General features: G+C 40.5%; 3 protein-coding genes across 3 annotated transcripts; 1 reads left to right on the top strand and 2 right to left on the bottom strand.

Annotated features, from left to right (window-relative positions):
* Nucleotides 1-607: 607 nt before the first annotated feature.
* LOC310937948 (uncharacterized protein) lies at nucleotides 608-3,997 on the bottom strand. The gene is made up of 8 exons (XM_083902338.1): nucleotides 3,846-3,997; nucleotides 2,138-2,178; nucleotides 1,962-2,027; nucleotides 1,825-1,878; nucleotides 1,626-1,721; nucleotides 1,347-1,532; nucleotides 1,172-1,238; nucleotides 608-1,054 (listed from the first exon to the last, which is right to left on the bottom strand). The coding sequence occupies exons 3-8, from the start codon at nucleotides 1,989-1,991 to the stop codon at nucleotides 1,047-1,049; spliced, it is 441 nt and encodes a 146-aa protein (XP_083758464.1). The 5' UTR covers nucleotides 1,992-2,027; nucleotides 2,138-2,178; nucleotides 3,846-3,997; the 3' UTR covers nucleotides 608-1,046.
* nelfa (negative elongation factor complex member A) lies at nucleotides 3,381-9,736 on the top strand. Its single transcript, XM_083902327.1, has 11 exons — nucleotides 3,381-3,603; nucleotides 5,345-5,516; nucleotides 5,773-5,934; nucleotides 6,109-6,198; nucleotides 6,980-7,107; nucleotides 7,219-7,288; nucleotides 7,377-7,468; nucleotides 7,564-7,672; nucleotides 7,763-8,091; nucleotides 8,861-8,960; nucleotides 9,059-9,736. Exons 1-11 carry the CDS (start codon nucleotides 3,394-3,396, stop codon nucleotides 9,241-9,243), a joined length of 1,647 nt encoding a protein of 548 aa, XP_083758453.1. The 5' UTR covers nucleotides 3,381-3,393; the 3' UTR covers nucleotides 9,244-9,736.
* Nucleotides 9,737-10,671: 935 nt separating this feature from the next.
* On the bottom strand, nucleotides 10,672-18,523 carry faah2b (fatty acid amide hydrolase 2b). The gene is made up of 11 exons (XM_083885782.1): nucleotides 18,286-18,523; nucleotides 17,294-17,376; nucleotides 16,539-16,675; nucleotides 16,060-16,269; nucleotides 15,529-15,648; nucleotides 15,177-15,312; nucleotides 14,599-14,716; nucleotides 14,385-14,504; nucleotides 14,054-14,165; nucleotides 13,777-13,965; nucleotides 10,672-12,348 (listed from the first exon to the last, which is right to left on the bottom strand). The coding sequence occupies exons 1-11, from the start codon at nucleotides 18,478-18,480 to the stop codon at nucleotides 12,173-12,175; spliced, it is 1,596 nt and encodes a 531-aa protein (XP_083741908.1). The 5' UTR covers nucleotides 18,481-18,523; the 3' UTR covers nucleotides 10,672-12,172.
* Nucleotides 18,524-27,513: the final 8,990 nt, after the last annotated feature.

Here is a 27,513-nt window from a genome sequence, read left to right as displayed (position 1 = left end):
AACGTTTATAAAATATAATGATCACGTTTATAAAATATAATGATCACGTTTATTTATTACAGTATCACATTATAACGTGATACTGATCCCCAAAAAACATTTCCACTGTGACGGCAGTAGCTTCTGTAAAATGTAACGTTTGTGAGTAATTTAATTTATTTTTGCAAACTTCCATGATCACAGCAAACTGTAGGTTATAAAAAGTTGTGTTTAATAGCCTACACTTTTTGAATGTCTTATTAGTCTGTTTGACAGAAAAAGTATTAGAACTATAGAAGTCTACTTGTTCTGTTTTTACACTCCCATGAGGTACAACAAGAAATCACTCAACAAAGCTTTCAACAAAATCAACAATAAACTAAACTATTGCTGATTATGTCATTAAGGAGTTGTTACCTATTTCCAGGTAGATATGTGAAACTCTGGTATCTGAATCAAACACAGTTGGACATCAGTGGATATTTAGACGAATGAAGTCATACAAAAGCTCTGAAACACTTGATTCTGCACAGAAAGTTGTATAACTTTCAAATCCATGTAATGAGTACAAGAAATTAATGATATATTATTTTTATTTGTGTAACACAAAATAAACTTTTTACACTTTTGACAAAGAGCCCCTGCTGGAACAAGGGTCTTTCTGCATGGAGTTTGCATGTTCTTCCCGTGTGTGCGTGGGTTTTCTCCAGGTTCTCCGGCTTCCTCCCACAGTCCAAAAACATGCAGATTTGGGGATTAGGTGATTTGGCCGTAGGTGTGTGAGTGTGAGTGAACGGTTGTTTGTCTCTATATGTGTCCCTGTGATGGACTGGTGAACTGTTCAGGGGGTGACCTCGCCTATCACCCTATGTGAGCTGAGATAGGCACAGCACCCCCCGTGACCCTTCAGTGGCGGACAAAGTGGTAGGTAATGGACAGATGGATGGAAAACAGTTTGACTCGAATCACAGTCGCTGAAGAAAGTCCTCACTCTCTAAAGTGCTCTGGAATCTGGCCAAGAGGCTTTTGAGTTTGAGCCTGGCTCTGAAGCTGTTCGCTGAGCAGCGTTATCTCACTGATAAGACAAAATGATACAACAAAATGATGAAGTTATTAATGACACTCACATACATTTGGGAATATACACTGCTGTGAAAGTTGGTTTAACAGTTTTATAAACTATCTGACTTACCTCGAGTCAAACTTATTTCCACATTTGTACATCTCAGTGGCTTTGTCCAGGGAAATGGAGTGTACAACTGCCAGGGCAAAGATTAAGATTGTGTTGGACAGTGACCATGTGTTAAAAGGAGACATATGCAGTTATATAAAATATGTAGTCTTTGAATCAGTGTCTGATATCTCACCTCTGGCAAAAGTACATCCATGACGAAAGCCACTGGATCTGCGTACTTCTTGTCTGTCTTTGTACTTTCAAGTACTCCAGACAAGAAGCTCATCACCTTGTCCACTTGGTCGTCTTCTTCAAAAAGAATGACGACCCTGTCCTCCTTCTTGGCCCAGGGAGACACTGTGCTGCCGCTGATGATTTTCTATAAACATATTATAGATTTTTAGTTTGGGTATTCATATATAAATACAATAAATAAATAAATCCCACACAAAATGCTTTTTGACAAACTCACTTGAAGGTGTTGCAGCATGCCTTGATCCTCAGTAATTGCTTTAATTAACAGGCAACTGGACTCACGCCGTTTCTTTCTTGCCTGTTGGGCCCTTTCCTAAAATGAAATTATACAATGCATAAATATGCAACACTGTATATATTCAAGTACTTTGAATAAGACAATTTCTTTCCCTGATTATTTGCACTTCCTTACATACCACAAGACTCTTTGTGGATGCATCATTGGAGCTGACCACAGTAACATCACTGCCCTAAATGGATACACAGATAAGTTTGAATGAGACAGAACACATCTGTGTGTTTACTGATGTATGAAAGAAATGCTTAGACTAACCAAGTCTTTTGCAGGAAAGATGTACGGCATCTTGCTGTATATATGGTCATCTGCATCCGATGGCACCTGTAGACGATCATCATCACAATCAGAATTGTGCCAGCATGTGTCATATGCAAATGTTGCAAATCTTCAAATGGCAAATCGGACACTGAAAAGTGTCTGAGTCACATTGCCTCAGCTCAGGGCCTGCTCCAACAGGAAAGGTCATGTTGCTCTGTAAGAGAATTTTAATATTTAATATTTAATTACATTTCTTTTGTATTTTTAATAGGGAACATGTTTCATCGACAATCCAGTAGAAATTAACTGGATTACATTTGCCTATAAGACTTTACCTGTCCTAAAATATATGTAGGCTAACTGAAATTAATTAAATTTAACTGTTGACTGTGATTCAACAGAACTTTTTATCTCTAAACGTGAAATATATTATTCATTATCAAATGTTTCATCTTTACAATTGTAGAACTGAGGTCACGTTTTCAAATTAGCAAAGCTGTGTGCAACTTCAGTCATTTAAAGATTTAAAAAAATGACTAGATAAAACTAAATAAAGAGCATGTAGTTTATCGTAAACGTTTCTTAGTGGAAAATGTGACTCACTTTGTCAATGTTATAACCTGTATGAGTAAAGGCATTTAAGAAATCATTAAAACAAACTAGAAAAAAAAATGGCTTCTCTTGCTTACTGATACAGTCGCTACGGTTATAACATGTAGACACGAGTCACAACTGGTTAGCAAACTAAACTTAATTGACTTAATCTATAATGTATAAATAACGACAATAAATACAGTGTTCAATATCAAACTGTGTATTAAACCATTCTTACCTTTTCTTCCGTCATTTTTAGAACTTGCGTAGTTCTAAAAATTCTATCTATCTATCTATCTATCTATCTATCTATCTATCTATCTATCTATCTATCTATCTGTCTGTCTGTCTGTCTGTCTGTCTGTCTGTCTGTCTGTTGGCATTGCACTGAAGGCAAAGAGGTTGTGCTTTTATTTTGAAGAGTACAGCGCAAACATATCCAATCAGAAGCAAGTGGGCACAGAAGACCCACCCACCAAACAAAAGGAAATATTGGGTGGTATATCTGTTTGTCAGTAGGACCAAAAACGAAAAAACGACCCGTTTCCGGTTTCTGCCTTTGTCAAATGTACCCGAAAAACAAACGGAACAAACGTACCTTGGTCAAGAACTTAAATAAACTGTAATAAATATCATACTCGATCAAATAGAAAAGATCGAACCAGTCTTAATATTAAAGCTATACTGAAGTTTGAAATGGACAGTTTCTCTTTTTGGTTTCATGCTCCGCTGCTTGTAAACAAATGGCCACTGCTCAGTGTGGGCGGGGTCCTGACTGCTGTTTTCTTAGGTAGCCCGTTAAAATGCCCGAACTCAAAACACTTCTTTTTCCAAGATGGCGTCGATGAAGGACAGCGACACCGGCCTGTGGCTTCACAACAAGCTTGGCTCCACGGACGAGCTTTGGACGCCCCCGAGCATCGCCTCCCTCCTTACCGTGTCGGTAATCGACAACATACGGCTGTGCTTTTCGAGCCTGTCGCCGCCGGTGAAGCTGAAGTTGCTGCTCGGGATGCTGCACCTCCCCAGGCGGACCGTTGACGAGGTGAGCCGCATTAGCATGTTAGCTTGGCGTAAACCTGGAGAGTTTCGGTAAATAATTAACGTATACGTTCGGTTAACTGAATAGTCGAGTCCCGTTAAGTTGGTCTATACACAAATGCCTTGCTATGTGTTTTGATATTTACCAGTGGAACGTTTAATTCCTCTTTTAAACCTTCATACTTGGCGTTAGCTTACTCTACGGTGCTATAAGCGCCCGTTAATACCAATATCGCTTCAACCTACTCAATTTAAACTTTTATCCTTCTGCCTTCAAACGACAATTCTGCTAAAAACATAACTTATTGTTGAGCACTATTTACATCTAACCTGGCTCCAGGTCTACATAGCGTTTTCACATAGTGGTCTACCAGCAGCGCCAGGAAACATTAGCCTGGTAAGTGTCTTCCAGACATGATGGTGGGATGGGCTCTGAAGAGCCAAGTAACAGCGCTGGAGGGCGGTCCCAGCTGCAGCCGACATGTGTTACTGCTACTGTCACGAACGATAATCACATGTTTTTACAGAAAAATTCCAGCTGAAGCATAAACGCTCTTCTATTAAAGGGAATATAGTATAAAACACGAGAAAGCCACGTTTCCTCGTTCCCTTGAACAGCAAACCAAAATACAACACATGAAGTAGCACCAAGTCCATATTTAAACAGATAATGGGTCTATGTTAATTAAAAAAAATCTGATCTACACTCACCGCCCACTTCATTGGGTACACAGGGCACCAAATTAAGTGACAGGCAGTGTGCTTGGGTCTCTGTTGCTGTTGGACATCTGACTCAAGATTTGTCCTGTTGTGCTTTAAGAGATGGTTGTCTGTCAGTGGTTGAGAAAATTGCTACACTCCTTTTTTGGCATGGCGAAGAAGGAGGTTCAATTATGTCGTGTCATTATTGATGGTGTTGAAAAGAGCTTTTGGGTTGCATCATGTTATGAAGGTAGTAATGAGAATATGAACAACTATGCTCTCCAACCGCAGGTGTTACAGTCTCATAAATGTAATAATAAAAACATTTGTAATCAGTTACTATTGCCCTTCTGTCATCTCAAACCAGTCCAGTCATTTTCCCGTGGCATCGCCAAGACATTTTCTCTCAGAAAATTGTCACTCACTGGATATTTTCTCTTTGTTTCAGACCATTCTCAGTAAAAGCTAGATATGGTTGTGTTTGAAAATTCAAGGAGATCAGAAACAACTTTGCCATGTTCAAAGTCAATTTTAAACATTCTGATGCTTGTTTGAACATCAGCAGCTCGTCCTGATGTCTAAATGTGCTGAGTTTTGTCACGTTAGCTGTTTGAATGATTGCATTAACACGCTGTTGAACAGGTGTACCAAATATAAGAAGAATCGTAATTACAAACAAAAAGTTCTCAATCTTTCTATTTGATTGGCCTCTTGTTTCCTACCTGCAGTTACTTCATTGCCCACAAAAGGACTGTAGCCAAGACTATGTTAATTACTGGTCTGAACATAAAAATGAAAAGCTAAGCAATAAATGTGTAATTAGACACCTTTTTAACCAAAATAGTCCCTGCCTTATTGTATTTGCACCATGTTAAAAGCTGGAAATGGTAGTTCAGGCTCATGATATCTCCTGATCAGGCATAGTTTAATATTGTTGATTTAATAAAACAAAAAACAAAACAAAATTGTGATTTATTCCGTGTTTTGTTTTTTAGTCAGCGTAAAACATTCAATCTGTTAATACCACCTTCCTCTCTTGCCAGATGAAAGAAGCCCTGTCGGAGATAATCCAGCTGGCTACTGTGGACTCGGAGCCCTGGGTGCTGATGGTTGCTGACATCCTCAAGTCCTTCCCAGAGACTGGCTCTCTTAATCTGGACTTGGAAGAGCAGAATCCAAATGTGCAAGATATTCTTGGCGAGCTCAGAGAGAAAGGTTGGGAATCTGGCATGCCCCTCTTTGACTACATCAAAAAAAATCTAAATATTACACTTCATTCTGACTAATCACTGGGCCTGTAGCTTGACAAAAAAGCAATTTCATGTCATGCTCTCTGTGTGACATTTGATTTAAAATGTCATTATCTGTTCCATAATTCATGGATTATTGTTGATTTGCGAAACAGTTGTAATTATCCTAACACAAAGAAAGTAAGGTTGACCTTCATCTCCTTCTCTCTGCTCCTCCTCAGTCAGTGAATGTGAGGCATCTGCAATGCTTCCTCTGGAGTGTCAGTACCTGAACAAGAGTGCATTAACCACTCTTGTTGGTCCGCTTACACCCCCCGTCAAACATTTCCAGCTGAAAAGGAAGCCGAAGAGCGCCACCCTCAGAGCAGAGCTGCTCCAGAAATGTAATTGATTTAAAAACTCAACTAAAATAACTTCCTGTCTTCTGTGGTTTGTTAGACACTGCCTACAACTATAAATGTTTTTTTTTATGGTTATTTATATGCGTGTGTTTATTGTTGTATTCCCTTCTGGCTTGTAATGTTGAGGTTACATCTGTATTTTGTTTTCCATTGCAGCCACAGAGACAGCCCAGCAGCTGAAAAAGACAGCTGGAGTGCCTTTTCACGCCAAAGGGAGAGGACTGGTCAAAAAGATTGACACTACTAGTGAGTTAAAGACTTATAATGCATTTAATTACTCGGCTTTTCTTTTCTTTTTGTTTTTATTTATTAAAATGACTGAGCACCAGCCCATCATTGCTAAACTCCAACTGTTTCTTCCTGCAATGCAAATGTTGTCATCTTCTTTATTTAGTCACATATACTGTCGCTATACTGTGAATTATTCATAGTTTTATGCCGTTCATTCATGTGACTGTTGCTGTGTCATGTCTCAAGTGTTGATGGAGTTTTTTGCATTGTTTGTACAGGAAATGGCGTTATAGTTTATAGAGTCTTACATTTCCAGACTAGGGATGAAATAATTATAGATTTTGATGGTGCAGTTATTGTGTGAAGAAAAAACACAGTTTTACAGTTTTTATAATGCATTGCTTTTTTTTTTACACTACCCTAGAAGGAGAATATATGTGGTTTTTGAGAGTGTTGGGTGCAATTCTTCTTTTCCTTTATGTTTGATTCACTACCTTGAGCTCAGTGTTTGTTTTAACAACTCTGGCCATTTGTTTAGCTAACATAGCCACGTAGCTGTTATTTAATGTCAAGTGGCAGCAAAAGTTAACAGTGTAATTTGTTGTTGAATAACTGTGACATTTTTAGGCTGCATCCCTTGTCCAGACTAAAACACAGTCTAAGTGTTAATAAACAAGAACCAAGCCAAACTGTGTTTGTTGAATTGTTTTTAGAATTCTTATTAACTCTTCAAGGATTTAAAAACAGAAAAGAAAACAATTTTGTTCCCTGTTGCTGATCAATATTTGCATCACAGCTCCTCTTAAGGGGATTCCCAAGGCCCCGTTCCGCAACCCCACTACTCCCAGTATGTTCAGTCCTCCCAGTAACCGCACACCCATTGCACCTGCACGGACTCCGTTGCGAAAGGAGAGGGGGGTCAAGGTAATGTTTGGTTTAAACACTGCATCATAATAATCATCACGTATGTGTTCTGTTCTTTGGTGTGTTTGAGGGTCAAAATGTCTTCATTCGTTGCTTTTGTTTCTCGTTCAGCTGTTGGATATCTCAGAGCTGGAAATGGTTGGTGCTGGGAGAGAAGCTAAGAGGAGAAGAAAGACTTTGGGTAAATATACTCCCTCAGTCAATGTTGAGGAGCGAAAATTAGTTTGTTACTCCAGAAAATGTGTCATATTATTTTCCTTGTGCTGTAGATGCGGAGGCTGGAGAGAAAGCAGCTAAAGAAGAAGCAGCAGTGGTGGAAAACACCACACCAGACTATGCTGCTGGACTTGTCTCTGCACAGGTACTTTGTTTCCACTCACATGGTGTTGTCCCTAGTTGTGGCCTCTTGTTTTATCTTCTGTCTTTCCTACATTTGTATGTTGTTGTTATTTTCAGAAACTGGGGGCGCTGAACGAGAATCCGCTGCCATCCACCAGCTATCTACCAGCTACACCCAGCATGGTTCCCTCTTCCTCTTACATTCCCAGCTCTGAGGCACAGCCAGGTTAGACACCACCACTGAAGTTTTCCTTTCTGTGTCAGAACATCAAATTTTTTCCTCACAATCTCATCTCTCCTTCCACCTTTTCTGAAGCAAATGCTGGTGGTTCTGGTCGGGACACGCTGCAGTCGGCTCGTCAACCAGAGGAGTCTGCAACAGCGGGTGCTGGCGCCACCCCCACTTTACCGGGCCAGTACAAACAGAGGACGCCTATGTACAATGCCAGCACCACAGCCAATCCAGCAACGCCCACGTCTCCCAGCACACCGGCCTCCACCCCTGCCAACAATGGACCCCCAGCAGCTGCAACTGCTAGCCAGCCAGAGACGCCAACCCAGCCTCCCAGCACACCACAGACTACCACCCCAACTCCAACACCAACACCTCCACAGCAGCAGCCCAAAAAGAATCTCTCACTCACGGTTAGTCATAGAATTAGAGCCTACTCCACCTAAAAGTCCACCTAGTCGTTTGAAACGCGTAATATAGTTTCATTAATTTAACTGTCACACGTTCTGTGTAGTTGAGCTTAGCATCAGCAGAGGGCAGTCAAAGTGCAGGCAAAAAAATAGAGTAGATGAAGCAGCCTCTCATAGTGATAGTTCTGCTCCTTAATGACCGCTATGTTTCTAATGTATTGAAATTCCAGCAGCATCTAACGGTCATTCTTGTAATAGATTAATCTGTCAACTATTTTCTTGTTTGGCTGAAGATATGTCAGAAAATGTTGATTGGTGTGTTCCAAAACTCTAAATTATGATGTTCACAAATGTCTTATTTTGTCCACAAACCAAAATGGTTGTGATGGTACAGTATTTTTATTTGGAGCAAAGAAACCAGTTGATTTTTGTTGTTATTCTGGTTTGGTTTTTCTGAACAGTACAGGAACCGTTTATCCAGTCAAACTGCTGAAAGACCAGTTCATTCTCCAACCTGTTTGCAGTAGTCTGGCATTACTGGTACTTCCTGTGTGCACAATATGATGAGTTTATCTCCCCAGTAATGCATCGTCAAAGTCAGCTACAATTAAAATGTGGAGCTGCTAGGTTTTATTCGGCATTGTGTGAACTCATTTGACAATGTTTTGAATGTGACAGACCCGTTGATCTTTAGAAATTCTGTACTAGAGTTTTAAGCAGTAGTGCTCTCGTCCGTTAATTTAATTATCTGCCACTCCTTTGTTGTCATTAGAGGGACCAGATGTACGCTGCCCAGGAGATGTTCAAGACGGCCAACAAGGTCACCAGACCAGAGAAGGCCCTCATCCTGGGCTTCATGGCTGGATCCAGAGGTTCAGGACTCTTTCTGCTCTACAGACTGCTTTATAACACTTGCACACAAACCGGGTAAAGTTGGTAATAACCCGTCTGCTTCCTTCATGTCTTGCAGAGAACCCGTGCCCGGAGCAGGGGGACATCATCCAGATCAAGCTGAGCGAACACACAGAGGTTTTGCCCAAAGCCGACGGCACGGGCAGCACCACCATGCTGGTGGACACAGTTTTCGAAATGAACTACTCCACAGGACAGTGGACCCGTCTCAAGAAATACAAACCTATTACCAATACCTCCTGAGGTGCTTCATTCCCATCAAAATCACACACACACACCCAAATTTCTTATCTACAACAACAACATAAAACAAGTATTTGCAGACACACATGGGCCAAATTAAGCACTGGGAGGGCGAGAGATCGTCAAGGAGAGAACCAATCCTCCCTTTTCCTGCACTGCCAGATTGCAGGACTCTGAAGAATATTTCTGTCTTTTTTTTTTTTGTTGATTGTTCTCCTTTTACCGTTTCTGTTTTTAAGTCACCTCCCACCTGAGTGATGCTGTGGTCAGGAGGGGAGAGAGTGTTACAGAGGACGTAATCTCACGACAGGCACCTTTTCAACATTTTGTACTCCGAGGTACAAGCATGTCACGTGTCTAGACAGATAAGACACTGTATTTTTCTGTGTCATGAGGCATCCAGCAGCTTATTCTTCTACCTTACAGAGCAGAATCATGGTAGATGTTTCATAATTTTTCATCCTTTTTGAAAAGAAGGAAAGAAAATAAAATGGCAAGGACAGTTCTCATCATTCTCTGTCAGTTTGAGTACATAATTATTAGTATCTCCCATGTATTTTTACTGTGTTGAAAGTGCTTCTATTCTCTACTCTGTTTTAAAATGACCACATGGCTATGAATATCTTCCCTCAGGGTTTACTGTCTCTACAATAACTTAAAGGCAGTGCAGCAGGTTTTTAGCAACATGAAACCTGAAGGGGGAGTTGATAAGTGTATTTTGAAAAATGATTTCATTCCATTATCCTCCAGCAGGATTATTCAAGACTTGCTGGTTTAAACTGGTTCAAATCCGTGTAAAAAAAACACAAGGTTGCCTTTGTACCCTCCCAGGAGTATTAGCTGATGTATTTGTGCCATTATTTCTAACCAGCTTGCTTTTGTACAACACCAAGGGCGAGGATTTATGTTGTGATGTGGTACCATATAGTCACAGGCAGGAATTTGTTTTACACCCTTTTCTTTTTAACCTCGCACAATCACAAGATGTCGTAATAATTGGAAAATCAAGTTTCAAACAAGGCAAATTCACATGAGCAAAGCTGTTCTTTAAAACACAGACGAGGAGTTGTAGTAGTGGAAGAAAGTAAACTTTCTCAGTTGCCATAAACCGCTTATTGTGCAAACTAAAATATTGTACATTAGTTCACTTTTTTTTTTTTAACAAAATCTATCACAAGTGCTTAAAGCATTAGAGATGTAAGGATTAACATACTGTTGTTAAAGTTACTGAAAGAAACAATGGCACCTGATCCTTTTGCCTGCTCTGTTGGACTGCAACTACTGGCAAGGGTTTTCAGTGTGTATTTGTTTTAAATGCTTAGATGTTAGTTTGTGTACTATTTTTTTATTTTTTTTTATTAGTGTGTATTATCAGTATGAATGAGGTAAACGATTCAGATGTTTTTTATTTTTTTAATTAATGATACAATGAATTTCCAGCATAAAACAGGCCCCACAGTTAAACCACTGTTATGCAGCATTCACATTATAGAAAGTGCTGAAAACCGACTGTTTCTCATGTCGGGTTCCAGGTAAGTCTTCATCGTCTACATGTTGTACAGTTAAATAGTTATACTGTCTGCACACTTGTATAATCATTACACTGACTGATGGCACTTCCTCACCTTCAACATCTTTATGACAGACATTACGACATGTCGGCAAGTAAAAATATTCAAATGAATTCAGTTTCAGGCTACGCTGAATAGAGCCATTGTTAGTATGAATAGGAACACCTGCCAAAATATCTGTGTTGAAAGGACCCTACAGTTCTGTAATACAACGGTGGGGTCAGGTGACAATCTCCCATCTTGGCTCCACCCAACCTGAAGCTGAGGTCTTGTCCACATGTAGGTGTGTATTTATTGAAACAGGTTTCCCTCCTCTGGTTCTAAAAATAATCCTGACCACAAGTGCATTCAGATGAAAATATAAAAGTTACTATTAAGTGCTGCTAAACACATGCCAAAACAGCAGGTGGCGATACAACTAGATGAGCCTAGTTAGCCAATCAGATGTTCTAGTAGGCAACTAATGCCGAGTTCTATTTCTATTGGAACTGGGAGTGGTGTCACCTCCGAGTGTTCCAGGTGAGAAGTCGGAATTGTTAACAGTATAGCAACATGTCTACATTTAAAACTGTAATAGTACTGTGTGTAAGACTAATTTTACTGCGAAACACATACAACCGAAATGCTATTAATGGTAAAAGTAGCAGTGAAGGTACCTTATATGAAGGTAGCCATCTGGAAATCCAAACTCTGAGGTTGCTTCAAGATTCCGAGTTAGTCAATGACCTCAGAAATTCCAACTATCAATTGGAACGTTAACAAAAATAAAACTGAATATGTATGTATTGTTTTCCCTTTCTCGACAAATATGATGACGGCGTCAGTAAGCCATAGAAAACCCACAGGGAAAAGGATGTTTAAAAAATAAATAAAAATACCTGCCTACATGTGGACTGGGCCTGTGCAGAGGGTTAATAAGTCAAAACGGAGAGAACCTGTGTCTGTGTAGGACATTTAAAATGTCATATACTGGCCATCAGAGCTTCTATTGCACTTGTACATGTAGCTGCTGATTAAACTAGATCAGGTAAAAACTAAAGTGGAGTTTTGGTAAAATGCAGTTAGTTTTAAAAATGTATCTTGCATTTCAGTACTGATTGCATAACGATACATTTCCAGTGCATGGAGGCCAATGTAGTTTCATGTGATAACATAAACGCTTCATTTCAAATAATTATAATTACAAATTAATGAACTTTTTTTCAAGCATGTGTAAATTAACAACAGAGAGCAAGGTTAAATCAAGTCAGACACTGTGATTAGTATAAAACAATGTTGTTTTTGATTGTACTTCTTAATGATTGTGGGCTACTGCAAGCAGAGATTTGGTTAAAAAAAAGGCCTGATTGTGTGTGGCTTTACTTGGCTCCAGGGTCTCTCCAGCCTCCAAAAGTCTTCTCCAGATACAGAGCCACAGCCAGAGTGATGTGGTCCTGCAGCTTCCCACCCACAACCTGCACCCCCAGAGGCAGACCCTCTTCACCGAGACCCAGAGGACACTGAGTGACCGGCAGCCCCAGGATGTTAAATATACCTGTTGACGGACAAGAACAGAAGACACGGTTCAATAAGGTAACACTGGTGTCAAACTTAAAAATAGACTGTGAACAGATTTATGACAAAAAAATTAGGATCTAGGGATACACAGTATTATCAGCACAGTATTATTAGATATCAGCAAACACACCAAGATCCACCAATCAATCAAACTAATGATGAAATTAGTACGCTGAAAAAGCTGCTACCTCCTTGTCTTCTATGCTGGTGCCCCTTACAGCTATTATTTGTTTGATGCTTATTTATTTTGCGCAATTAAGAAATTTTACATCCACGCGTGCTGCAAAAATGAGTATGAAAGGAGTTTATGTCGGTATGGGTTATCGGTCCAAGCACTCAATAAATCGGCATATCGCATAACATCAAAAATTACAATACCGTGCGTCCCTATGACTTAACAAATCACTCGCAACACTGCTTAAAGGTCACATAGAGTGGTCCTGTTGCACATAAATGTTTGTTATGGAGGTCTACTTACATATATTAACTTGTTTTTATGGTCAAAAACCTCCTAGTTGCTGTAAACAAGCCGATAGAAATCCTCTTTTCTGACGGTGTTTTTCTGCTGCGAGATTTCAGAGTGAACTTTCACCCCCAGAAGACAGAGTCTTGTGATTGGCCAGTACTATCCAGCACATCCGTTCACAGAAGCGCAGCGCCCCCCTCTGGAAGGGTGGATGCACTGCTCCTCATTATCAAAACATTGTTCTAACAGTGTTTAAAAATAGCTTCGTCACGACTCCCCGCCCAGTCCCTTTGATGACTTTAAACTGGAGTCAAACCCAGAGTCAGAACTGACGTTATTCTTCTACTGCGGTTCAATGTACGCAACCGGATGTGCCCGGACTACCGCCCGGAGCAGGACGATCGGTTGTTCAGGGGAACCGATGTTTACATAACTATTACGGGATTTTCAGTGATCTCGTTGAGCCCCGAGATTACAATAAAACACAACGTTCTCAGCAATGGCTGAACTGTTTGTTTCGAACCAGGGCTTCATAAACAAGGTAATGACGCAGATACACACCAAAAAAACAGCGTTAATAGGAACTTCCGGTCTAGTTCCGCTTTAAGTAAAGGAAGCATTTGTGTACAACAGCAGAGCAGGGGTGGGCGTTGACAAGAGGCATTTATCCCATCAAATTGCCGAATGACAGCACCTTTTGTGGACGCTTCTATGTGTTTTCGGTCTCACTTTTTACTAGCTAAACATAAAACATACGTCACCAGGCAGGCAACATGGGATCGAAACACAGAGCCACGTGGAGCTGACATCGACTTCATCAGCATTGTTTTCAGCAAATGGTTCGAATGTAATGGACGTTTGTTAGCATTTAAAAGTTACGTACTACGGCTTTAACTATCAAGCATAATACTAGTGTATGAGGAGCTGATGATCACTGACCAGTGTAGGGGAAGTCATAAGGCCTGAGGAGCGGTGTGTGGTGTTCGGGAGCCACTCTGGGATGTGAGGGGTAAAACAAAATCCCATCAGTGCCCAGCAGCTTGTCCACCTTCTTCTGCAGGCTCTGCTTCTGCTGAAGGATGAAGGGCGAAGGTTCCGACTCGCTGGACATCTGAATCAGGGCGAAGGCTGAAGAGTGTGCACAGATCATAATAAAGTTCTAGTTCATTTACTTTTAAAACACTTTTCACTTTCACTTTTGTTTTTTTCCTCTTACCAATAGCAGCGATGGTATGGTCTGACTTTCCCACCAGTGATTTGAGAATTTCCCACACAGGCCACACTGGTCGTCCTGATTCCCCCATCAGCTCAGCCATTGATGTAGGAGGCTAAGGCAAGGAAACTTGATTTTAAAGGTACAGTAGGCAGAATTGTTGTTTGGCATTGTTGACCAGAAACACTGTTAAACCTAGCTCCTTCAATATGGATGTGGCCAAAGACTAATCACAGTGCAGTTCAGAGCCTTACAGTAATCACAAATGTGTAAATCTGTGTCTCCAAAATTGATTAAATGTCCTGTTGCATGGAGACACATCAGATGGACCTACCTTGCCCTCCTTATCAGGGAGATTCATGTACATACTCCAGATCTCAAAGCTATAGTGGAGCTCAGGGAAGTGCACTTCTTCAACTTTGACTCCGAGATCGGCCTCCAGACGCTCCATCACCTGGAGAACGTCACATTAGAATTTATTTATTTAAGAAAAAAAAAAAAATTCCTGGGATGTTTGGATTTCCAGCACTCATTTAACGTCAACGCACCTTTCTCTGAATGTCTTTGAGCTCTTCACTGACAGGGTAGGACTTAGAATTACCTCCATCATCAGGGATGGAGAAGAAGCGCACTTTTTTAAGGTCAACCTGGGTGTTTAAGGACAACCTGTGTGCACATGTTTGAGCAAATGCAAAGGAAAAACATTAGTGATAGGGACTATGACCAGTGCACAACTGCAGAGTTTATACAACAATTGGCAATTGAGTCTGTATTTACTTTAATCGACTTTCTGCAAAGCCTAGTAGGGCTGGGCCTTTTCACCACACTGAAAACACAGGACACCAGAGTCTAACGAGGAAGTTTTGTGTCTGTAAAACCCACAACTTTACTTCCTGTAATGGAGGGCATGCAGGTCTTTCTGAATAAACAAGATACATCTTTATTTAAAAAAAAAAATTATTCTCTTCTGGGAAATCTGGGAATAATGTCCAGTGTCTCAAAACCAAAACAAAGCTCTCAAGAAAAGAATGAAAGTTTCTCATTAATCCAGAAAAACAGAGCCGAAATTTTTTTTTAAGCAATGAGATTTTTTCCAATACTATAAGATTATAAAGTGAGTTCTCACATGTGAACACTGGGTCCAGCCATGATCTTGAGCATGGGCAGCAGATCCTCAGCATAGCGGCACATGGGACCATTACTGACATATTCCTCATGTCTCCCAGAGGAAGGAGGGTACTGAGCCTCATTGGACACAATGCCTGCAGAACACACATTTTACACATCATTATGGGCTGTAGAACAGACCTTTTAGAATTAGTCATGTTTGCACAATGCACTGCAAATTTTCCACTGGTGGCTAAAATGTGTTTTTTCTGATGTTTCTGGGCTGCAGACAGTGCAAAAGTACCTCATACACTTCAAAAATTCCCCCCCAAATCAAGGTCTAATATAATCAAATATCAGGTTTGTCTTACCAGGAGTGGTTTTATGGCCAAATATTCCATTGAAGAAAGCGGGAATACGGATACTGCCGCCGATGTCTGAGCCTACGCCGATGACAGAGCCTGCTGCTGCCAGTATACTGCCCTCTCCACCTGACCACATCACAGGAGGGGAAATCAGATCAGAACAAGACTAGCAGCCTGAAGTGGAAGTGAAATCTGTGAGTAATGTGACCAAAAATAAGCACAGGTTGTTCTTATTCTTTCTGAGCTATAATGTCTGCTATTGTGTGTTATTGGGCAGTTTTAGGTGATTGAAGAAAGCCTGGCTCAGTCGGTCATGTTTCATGGTACAAGCCTCTGATTCCAGGGGAAGGAAAAACTTGTTTTGTGAGGATCAAATCCTGAAATGCTCACACTTTGAGTAAAATCCCTCCCTGCATTCCTGCAGCTAAAGACCTGGGTGCACAGCCTCTGTAGTGTGGAGAAATCTAATATGGTGGGATTATATCTCTTCACTTCACTGCAACATTTCAGTGAGTCATTGAACCAACAGTTGCTGACCTGAGCTTCCTCCTGGTGTCCTCTCCAGGTCGTATGGATTGTTGGCGATGCCGTAGAGGTGGTTGTGTGACTCAGGCCACATGCACAGCTCGCTGGTGTTGGTGACGCCCAGTGGAATGGCGCCTGCTCTTTTTAGCAGGGCCACCATTGACGCATCAATGGAGGCCACAACTGCTTTTCTGGTGATCACACCTGTACTGTTGGGCATGCCTACAAAATGGAGATTCAAAGGTGTGTGTGGGAAAAAAACACTACAAACAAAAGTTTTAAAGAAATATTTTTACTATATAAGATAATTGTTGGTACAAATTAGGTTTGTCCTGTGTAAACACAAGCGTTTGTTGTGTGGGTGTGGGTGGATGTGTGTTATCAATATCAAATGTCAACTTCAATACCAGTTACCATATCACATTCATATATGTAGTTAAAGTGCTCGGTTTCAAGTGGCACACACAAGATTGAATTCCTCTAATAGTTACCCTGGAGGGCGAAAGACTCTTTGACAGAAAGTGGAACTCCCAGTAAAGGGAGTCGATCCTCCAGCACCTCCTCTCCTCCAGTCTCCTCCTCTATCAGCTTATCCACCTGTGCCGCCTCCTGGAGGGCAGCAGCAAACCTGCATCAACACAGGAGTAACAAAGTTGTTAAAAATCCCCATATTTTCATTTTAAACACACAAACACTTCTGTAAGGGATACATTGTATATTTTTTCTTTCACAAACAGGCAGTTCAAAAAAATTAAATATATATCAGTTATAAGCTTTGTTCACTTTATATCTCCTTGTTGACTTGACTCCTGATTTAGTTGGATGTATTTAATTTAAGAGCACATTTAACTAAATTTAACTGCTCATAAAGATTTTTAATTCAATTATATTTATTGTTATGACCACTTTGCAGTACCATCCTGGCCCACCAGAGGTCTGCTGCATACACTTTGTTAATATATGTATCTTATTGTTATATCAGTTACACAACTGTAGTGGATTGTTTTAGCCAATATACTCCCAGACAAACACGCACACACACGAAAAGAGAAACTCAAATAATGAATTACCAAAATGACTGACTCACTGATTGCTTAACACGGATCGATTTTACTCTAATATCAGCACATTTTATTGTTATGCTGTATGTTACTGTGTACTGTTTATCATCGGTTAATACGTTTGTGGTTTGTGTCACAACCCAACGATGTCCTATTATCAATCAACTGATCAATTATTTTCTCACCTGTCTTTTACAACAGCGTTGAGGAGAGGGTTGACTTCCTGGATCCTGTCAATGTAAGCTTGCACCACCTCCACACTTGACACCTGCAAACACAAAAACATGCTGAAAAAATACAACAACTGTACTTGAGTAATGAATTACCAAAATGGCTGACTCATTGAGGAATCGACTACTATTGGCTTTAGCTGTGATTTGACATTAAAGCAGCCAAACTATGTGCATAGTTGTGCAACACATTATGTGGGTCTGAAAATGACAAAGTGCAGGAATAAGAGTCATTAAATCACTATCAGACGTTTAAGAACAAAACCTGTAGAATTTAGGAAGGAAATAAACAAAAGAAAAGTTAATCATGTACTATCAGGATTTTGACCAAAGCATTACCTCGATTAAAAAAAAGTAAAAAATGTAAAACCGATAAAATACAGTAACAATACATATAGAAAACACTAAAACTACCAGCTCTTATAGTGTTCAAGGGAACGTTTTTCAGTTGACATTTAAAAACAGGTAGTGGGAGCAAGATAAGACTGACAGTTGTTGGGGAAAAAATATGGTTTGTAACTTCTCCTTGAGCAAAACACTGGTTAAAGTGAGAGTGTGTTTTAGGTGAAAGTGTGTCTGTGTCATATACAGTATATATATGAATAGTTGGTTGTGCCACCTGACATTTTTTTTGTTGTGAAGTTAAAAATGCTAGCGGGAAATTACATATATGCTTACACATATATATACGTAGGCTATATATATCTATATATGATAGATATATGTATAGGCTACATGCATTCAGCGCATAAACAGAGACATAACGTGACTCAGCTCTTCTATATATATATGTATATATCCTCTGAGTCTACGCAGTAATTCCATCATTAATAGTATAATGTGATAACCTGCTATTGACGTGAGGAAATTGAGGAAAAACTAAACACGCAGAAGTTGGAAGCCGAACAGGCCCCGGCAGTATTCGGTAGCTTCCGCCGGGTACACACCTCCTTTCGCCGGATCTTTTTGGCGAGCTGCGTCGCTGACAGCAGCAGCAGCGAGTTGCTCACCGGCGGGACCCGCTTGATTTCGGATGGCACGGCGGTTTTCCAGGCGCTGAAGAAGCGAAAGACACTGAGCAGGGTCGTGATGATGACTGAGGCGATGACTCTCCGAGCCGCTTCCAGTATATTCAGAGCCATGTTTGACGGCGGCTTCGCTGTCTCTCCGCTGTCTCTCCGCCACTGCCCTGACCTCACAGTGCACTGTAAAACAAAACCTGCTAAGTTAGCGCAGGTGAGCGAGGAGCACTATGTGACCAGAAGTCATGTGATGTTTTCCTTCACAATAAAAGGCACACATGACGTGGGTTCCATATAGTAAAATCGCATGCTAAACAATGCTTGCAGTTATAATAAATAAAAACAATTTATATTATTTTCCTATTCTTATTAAAAGCTGTATTGCGTAACTTTTCGTTTTTTTTTTTTATTGTTGGTGTTATTATGACAATCAGCGCGTTGTAATTGCAATAAGACAATTTTTTTTTTCTAATGGGTTAAATCCGACTAAAATGAAGCTATTCTTATGGCACTTTTCCACTATACAGTTGTAGCATGGCATGGTTCAGCTCTAGTCATTGGTTTTTTTTTTTTGCTTTTCCATTAGCGATAGTACCTGGTAGCTTTTTAGTACCGGCTCTGGCGAGGTTCGACCTGAGATTATGCTAAAATTTAGCAACATTTAATGTGACATTGACAGACTGATTAGTCAGAGAGCGTCGTCACCGGAAGAGTCATGAGCGCGACATCCAACACAGGAATCAAACCGAACAATACCGAACTGTCAGTCACTGCATCATATGATTTGTTACAACAACCTTTTTCTGGATTATCATTAAAAATTAAATAAATTGAGGTCTCTGTCCACTAGATGGTACCAAGTGCTCACAGTATAACGTAATATATGATTTCACAAATACTCAGTATTTCGCTGTATCGTGATAATATTGTATCGTGACGTAAATATTGCGATTATACGGTATTGTGGTGTCTCTGGTGATACCACTAGATCACTACTCTTTAAATTAGTTTATTATATATCCATCATTCAACAATAAACTATACTGGCTCTTTGTTGATGTGAGACATGTTCTTTTAAATTCTGTACAGTTAGTAATTACCCAGACAATTTAAGTTAGATTAGAAATACATGATGTTATTTTATAACGTGATTTAAGAATTGGGCAGATACATACAAGCTTATCTAACTTTATAACAATAATTGGCTCCGTCATGACAGTGATGCACACATGAATGCATCAATTCTTATTTTATAGCAAACTATGTGACGCCTGAAATGAGTTATATCTGCATAGACTTGAACATATATGTTTAAATATCTTAGCAGTCAACATGTTGTGTAAGTCAACACTAGATGGCAGCATGACTGAAAGTTACGCCACTCTTATGTGAACATGCACAGCACGTTTTTAGAGGAAAGAGACTGCAATGCAGGTCAGTGGGTTAGTGGAGAATCTATACTGTCAGCTCTGCTGCTGCTGCTGCTGCTGCTGCAGCAACAGCACATTACACAGGCAGCACGTGTTCACTGTGCATGGTTGGATTATAGATCACAATATTATATGAATTAAATGAACTCAAGCTAACGACTGAAGATGAGACTCACAGACAAATGTGAATTAAAGCATCTTAAAAATTAAACTTATGCATTGTTGTACCCTCCTTCTTATTGTTAAACCGTCTTATTTCGGTAAAACCAATCTCTACTGCTGCTACACCACAGATAATATCTTTGATGGCTTTGATAGAAAAAGGGATCAGGAGACATGTACTAAAAATAGCAGTTTAGGGTATTGTGTCCGTTTTAGCTGTACTAAGTTTGTCACTGCGCTACATTAGGTTACGTTGGCTAACTGTTTGAACCTATTGATCGTCATTCACAACCCGGAACATCAAGGGGATATTTCTATACATTGTCGATCGTAGAGAAGCTTGGATACGTGTGGACAGGAATGTAAGTTGGATGTACGGCAAGTTGTAATAAATGTGCAAACAGTACCTACGAGTCAAGGCCACTTTCAGTGGCTTTAGTATTAAGTGTATGTTCGCCTATACAATAATCTCATGTATTTGTACTGTAAATGTTTGACACACTGAAGTGACAGTTGAGGTTCTATTCAGTGTGATAGTATGAGAAAGTGGACATCATCAGCATGCCTGTTTGATCATTGAGCGCCCCCTGCTGGCGAGCGATACTCGCGTCGGTCTGACCGACCCACGCTATAGGCACGCTTCAAAATAAATAATAAAAAATGTTACACACTAGAACTTTAAATGTAATAAGTATTTACCACTTTATCTCACTGTTACAGAGCCTTTTTCAACTGGACACTGTTCACTCTCCAACACCTAAGTCCTTAGATAGAATCAGTGTTTTTGACTCAAGGGGATACTCAAGTTACCGGTCTGCTGTTGCTTCCTTTGATACGTTTGTCTCACTTGCTTCAATTCAAACGAAGAATTTCAAACCCCAAAAACACCTTTGAATTCGCTGATGGAGGCAGCAGAGTTATTGTGTCAAATAACACTTGTGTGTCATTGTGTCAAATCACAGATTTTTTCGATGGACTTTGGTGTGAACGACAGAGCCGTTTACAAAACTCCAGCTATTAGAAGAAGCATGTCTCCTAGTGCTTTATAGTTTTACTTAATTGGAAGATCGAAAATGTCCTTCTTCAATTAATCAATTAAGCAACTTGATTTGATGTCCTTTAAAATGTTTCACCAATGAGAACGGATTTTTGTGCACATGTATCGATGGGAAAACGCAATATTAGGGTTTGACTGTGTGAATAAGTGACATATGAACTCAATAATATCCGGAGAATTATACTATACACCCTGCTGAACTATTTATTGACGCTAAATTTGAGATTAGGAGGAAAGACTCCGAGGCATGACATATATGAGCATAGTTGTTTTCTTAGTCAGTGAAAGGTGCAGCCTCTTGCTCACTGATGTTGACCTACAACCTCTCCACAACCTCTCTACAACCTCTCTACCCATTAAAACACCACCAAGAGACTTTGTCTTGAGCAAATAGCGTTTCTGTTGACAAAGCAAACGTGACAGTCACAGAATTAAAGAGATAAATACTTCCGCGCTGGGGGAACGCCCTGTCTAAAAACACATAACAGAAAACATATCACAATCCTAGCAGAGAGCAGAAAAACAGATCATTCCTCACCTGTAAGGTGAAACCCCAGGTTCAGAAAACTAGCGGGCAAGTAGAGACAAGATAAAGGGGGGAACAAAGTCCACAGTGTTTGGTGAGGCTGCTGCGGCTCTGCTGCTGTCTGCAGGGAAAGTGCATATAAACTCTAATGTAATTGTAACCGGGTTTTCTGTTGCATGCGCTCTGTCTTGTGGTGTTTGATGGGAACTTTAAGGCCTTCAGGGTAAAATGATACAGGATGGCTCTGGGCGCTTTTGTATTGATTCCCCATCTTCTTCTTGTGTCTCCGTTGTTGTCGTGGGACAGACAACACATGCCGCCAGCCTCCAGGTCATCGCGGCCACTCACATTTTACACGTGCAACATAAAATCGTCTCCAACACTGGTGGATTTTGCAGACTAATTAAATTGTATCCTCACAAATGGTCACATATAAGTATTATCCCCACATTTAATTATCCTAATGAGATCATGGTGGAAACCCCCTCCTTCAGCATCTCTGAGTGGACAGTAATTTACTTTACTGTTCCCTTTGGATGGAGCAGCATTTCACTCTGATCCACTTTCCAGCACCTCCATAGCCCTGGAGACAGTGAAGGCTGATTTGTCTGTCCCTTGGGATGAAACTGGCTCTTTTCTGAGCCTAAGTGACCATTTACCTTAATTAAATGCAAAGTATTTTTGTTTCTTCTTCTTTGGGTAAAACCATGGACCATAAAATGGACATAGTCTTCAGTTTCCTCGCAGAAGCCAACCTGGAATTCTATGAGACAATGAGTCAACATTTTCCTGAGTTAATGGATTCTATTGCCAGTTTCAGCTCTTCTTCAAGAGTCACAAATAAGACAAGATATACAGTAGACTCTGAAATCATTTCTTTTAACAAATCAATATTTCCCATATGAGCTCATTACATAAGCTGGATCGAATCAGTGTTTCACCTTTTAGTGTCTCTTCTTGTATATATTATATTAGGTTACAGATTTTCTTTTTGTGTCTGCAGTGCACTTACAGACAGACTTAGGCTAATGTTTGTTTAATTTTTAATACGTTTTAAAGAGATTGAGAAATTATTATATTCTCAATAGAAAGGGCTACTTTAAGGGATTTTCACATTCTGGTGGGATTTCCTGTTCATTGTATCTTTTAACTTCTTTTTTATATGTGTATATATAAACAATTACTAAAAATTCAGTACGCTGTCCACCCTGTTATTGACATTATCTCATGACCTTTAGCTCCTTAATAATTCCCTGTAGCTTTATAGTAGGGAACATGCATTGTAATTAAATGTCCTTTTTTCATATTTAAAATGTTTGGAGAATCTGAAGCACTTTGTCGTTTCTTTGCATCTTGCTTGTTTTCTCGTGTCAAAACTCTTTGTTTGTTGCCAGGGGGAAATATCATTTGCACATCAGAAGCAGTTTGAGCAAGTTTATCACGCACAGCAGCTTTACTGTTTGCAATATTTACTTTTATCTTTGTGTTCATATTTTTTCTTCATGTATACATTAACGTGGCCTCCCCCACCAGCAGCATCATGAGCCATCTCCAAACGTCTATTTGTCTCTTTGGCAGAAGTCTTTCATCCAAGATGGGGTGAAGAGGATGGGGGGGTTGTGGACCATGTGGCTGCTCCTCCACCCCCTCACTCCGCTAACTCCTTCGGGGACTGGCGTGCGGGCACATGAAACAGCTGGTGTGTTCCTAAAACCAATTACAAAGGCTCCCCCCCCCCCAGCTCAACCAGCCCCCCTACCAGGCTCCATGGAAGTCCCGGGCAGAGCAGAGTGTGACTGTTAGTTGACAGCCACAGATGAGCTCTAACAAGGGGCCACAGTGCTGGGATGGTCAGATGGGGGACACAGCAGGTTCAGGATAAAGATTTGCACTGTCCAGACCTGGATGTATACGTGGAAAATTGGAATTTCACAAGTGGGGGTGTGTGTGTGTGTGTGTGTGTGTGTGGGGGGGGGGGTTAATGTTTTATTAAAACCAAGGTTTCTGTTTTCGATCAGCACTGACAGTCTGTAGAGGTCATAATAGCTGGAGTGATGCATTAATGTAGAAATCTAATTAAGTCTCTATTCAAATGGAAAATGAAAGATAAACAAACGGCATTTCTTGATATAGAAGTCAGGATATAATTTCCTTTGCCTCGTGGATCTGACATCGCTACATTTCCTGTTGTCCTGCTTTGGAGATTGACGCGTCCAGCTCAGGTGTTCGAGCCTCTTATTGATCCCTTTCTTACAGACGTCATTAAAACTTCTCAGCAGGGGGTCTGTGGATAAGAACCACATGAAGCCAGCCTCATCATTAAAATACAGTTTTTTGGTCCCTCGTGAGGTCATGAAAGATTGATTTTTAGGCCCTTATGTAGGTCTATTATAACATGAGTTAGCCCTCTCTTAACAGTGCAGGTCTATTCAAGTCACATATTGATTTGGCTCTGTCAATAATGTTAATTGGTTTCTATGTGAGTTTTGGTTCAATTGTATTGACAGTGTATAAGAAAGTAAACAACAATTCAAGGCTACACAGGCTCACAGGTGATTTATAATGTGTCATTATTGAACTTTTGTATTTGATTATACTGATTTCTACATTGGCATCAAACTTTAGCAATAAACCAACCTGTATACAGACAAATAAGAGCTAAATAAAGAGATAAGTTCATATATGGATGTGAATGTGTTGTTGAGATGCACAGGAAAAATAATTGACTGTTTAATTTCATTGTCCGGTTTTCCAGAGCATGACCTTTTGGAATCACAACCCTGTCCTGGTGTCTTCTCTTCAGTTGAGCATGGGTGAACACGCTTGTTTCATATGCAGGTATAAATACAGGTGCATGGTTTACAGGGTAAATCAAAGCAGTTCATTGAATAGCCACTTAAGGGTCAGTCTGAATTGAAATCTATGGGAAAATTAGAATTTCAGTTTCAGCTCTTCTTCAATAGAGCGTGACGTTGATTTTGTACATTAGGTCCCCATTGAGAGGAAATTAGATGAGAGTCTAGAGAAGGTGCAGAAGTCATTTGCATTTACATTATGTTGAAAAAAATATCCTAACGTTAATGAAAACAAACTGTATATGAAACATAAACAAATAAACCCCTGTATTCACCCCCTTAATTAGATCAGCTCCACAATTTTATAATAGAATCTCTTGAGACGTGCTCCACTCTCATGGAGATTAGTTCCGTTTAAACGTTTAGGAGTAATCCTGCAAACAAACCAATCTCCAGATGGAGGTAAATTATTATCTCAAACAGCCCGATAACCGTTTCTCCGGAAAATGAAAGCTATCATAAACACATCACGACTGTATGACATTGAACAAAATGCTGATATCAATGAAGTAAAAACAAATGAAGACACAGTACTTGCAATAGATCAGGGAACGTATATATGCTTAGCCTTTGCCCTAAAGGTACAAGGTTTTTGTTTGTCTTGTTGTTTACTCTTTGCACAGATAAAGTGGTGACAATCAGTTTGTAAACAAATGACACATGCACACAAGTTTGCACATTACCAGTTAATGCCTAACCCTTACATTAACCTACCCACAATTCAAATCTTACTCATAAACTCAACCAGGTTTTGGTCTGTATGAGGACTAGTGGTCCTGAGAAGGTCAGTGTTTACGCCAGAGACTCACCAAATATGTCATTCTGAGCGATGAATACATGATCAGCAGCAGCACTAAATAATAAATACATACTTATTATTGTTGTAGATGGTTCTGCTACTTCAGTGTTTTGTCTCTGGCTTTAGAACAGAGACAATCATCTGATTGTATTAATAATGCAGTGATAGACCACAGATCTGCTCAGGATGAGGGGAGGAGGCAGAGGCAGAAACACGCACACGCACACACACGCACACACACACACACACACACACACACACACACACACACACACACACACACACACACACACACACACACACACACACACACTTCTGTCCTGAGCAGCTTGGTGAGATTCACACACCTCCCGCTGAATGTGTGAACCGTGTGTCACTGCTCGGAGTATGTGGCTGTGAGGTGTGATATGGCTCCATGTTGTATTACACATTTTTACTGGCTTCACGGTCACTAGTTAAGACCATTAACCTCCATGTCAGTGTCACCATAAAATGTACTTCTATCACAGACGTTGCAAAGTCTTCGTATTTACTTCTGAGATTGGCAATATATTACATTTGATCAACAAATCACAGCTTTTAGTTCATGCATGAGTTATTTCATTAATCTATCACACAGGTCTAGTGAGTAAGAATTAGTGACATCTAGTGGTGAGACTGCAGGTTGTAACAAACAAAAGACTCCTCCCTTTCTCAGGTGCGTCAGGGAACTACGCTGGCCTTCACATACCAGAAAGGTTGTCGCTAAACCTTTATTAATTTATTCTGATTCATTTGTCATGTGCTGATGTTTTTGTCCGGGTCTCTTGTCTCACCGTGTAGGAAGTTTTGAGCAGATCGGTCAATGTACGGCTAAGTTACAGGCTACTTCCTGTTTTGTAGCAAAAGAGCAGCTAAATTAAAAATCGTCAACTTTCCTGACTTCACGTTCATGTCGGTAAGCGTGTTCAGAGTCGCTCTCGTGTGTCTCACGTATGAAGTTTTGAGCAGATCGGTCAATGTACGGCGAAGTTACAGGCCACTTCCTGTTTTGTGGCGAATGACGGTTGCCGTGGCCACGGCCTTTTGAATCTGCAAGACCTTTTAATAACATTTCATCTTTGGTATGTTTAGTACAAATTGATGAGTTTGTTCATTTACCAAATCGCCAAATTTGAAAGGGTCGACTTCCTGTTGAGTTGATGCCTTGGTCCCAGTCAATGTTTTTGTCTTGGCCTGTGACATCAAATTTGGTGCAACTAAGTTTCGGCTTTGTCCTACCGGGTTTCACCTTTGGGGGCGCTGCTGAGCCATTGTGCACCACTTTTACTATGAACCTAATTTTATAAACTCTTTGGACAGTTTAGTGCCTGTAGGTTTAGCAGTGAGTGCATGAACCCTAAAAAAATGGTAATACACATTTGAAACCATTTTCAATTGAATGGGTTCAGATATTCGATAGATTTCAAAATAAAAGCCCGACTAGAATCATTAATATTAGTGAAGGCTGTGTTTTTCCTCGTGTCGGGCTCACTGTAGCTGACTGTACGAGGACACACAAATAGGTGAGTGGGATAATGTAAGCGTCCCCGCAGGTGCATTGTTGCTGTGATCACGTGAGGACACGCCCCTCCTCCCCTCCCCGCCTTAATGTAAGCGCAGCAAAAGTCAGCGCTGCTCTTCCTTCATGCAGCCAAAACCAAACCCACGGCGAGTGAGCACACGAGCAGGAGCAGAAAACCGAAACCACAGAAGCCTGTGTACCTCTGCGTGTGTGCGTGAGGGCGGGGCACAAACATTATTAATTAGTAAAATAGAGCCTTGGGTAACGTGACACCGCAGCTGGTGCGGCTCTGTGCACTCATTAGAGAACACCGGCGCGGTTTTGGAGTAGGCCAGGTGAGTTCGAGCCTCCTTTATTTAATTCGTCTGTGTTCGACCTCGGCACAGTCATGCGTCAGCATTTTGACTTTGATATAACGTGTGTGTGTTCTGTGTAGTGTGTTTTGTGTCATTGTGGTACAGACAGAGGAGACTTAAGTCCGTTACAGACGAGCTCGCTAACTCGGCTCAGTTTGGCATCCATAATTCACTAGCCGCAGTCAAATCAGTCAGTCAGTCAGGCTGTGGGGAGATCCACGACCAGCAGCATCATCATTATCATGAGTGCAGACCCTCATGGAAACCGAGCCACCATTGATACGTTTTTATTCCACTGTCTGAGTGATTATTTTTATGAGGATTATTCTGTGTGTGTCAGGACCAATAGTCCTTATTGAGACCAAAACCTGATCCTGAATGAGCCACAACCTCATTTCTACAGAGCTCGATCTGCTTAGTGATAA

The sequence above is a fragment of the Microchirus variegatus genome (genome assembly GCF_963457635.1).
Source record: "Microchirus variegatus genome assembly, chromosome: 2".
Lineage (NCBI taxonomy): Eukaryota > Metazoa > Chordata > Actinopteri > Pleuronectiformes > Soleidae > Microchirus > Microchirus variegatus.
This window is presented reverse-complemented; position numbering and strand designations above follow the sequence as displayed.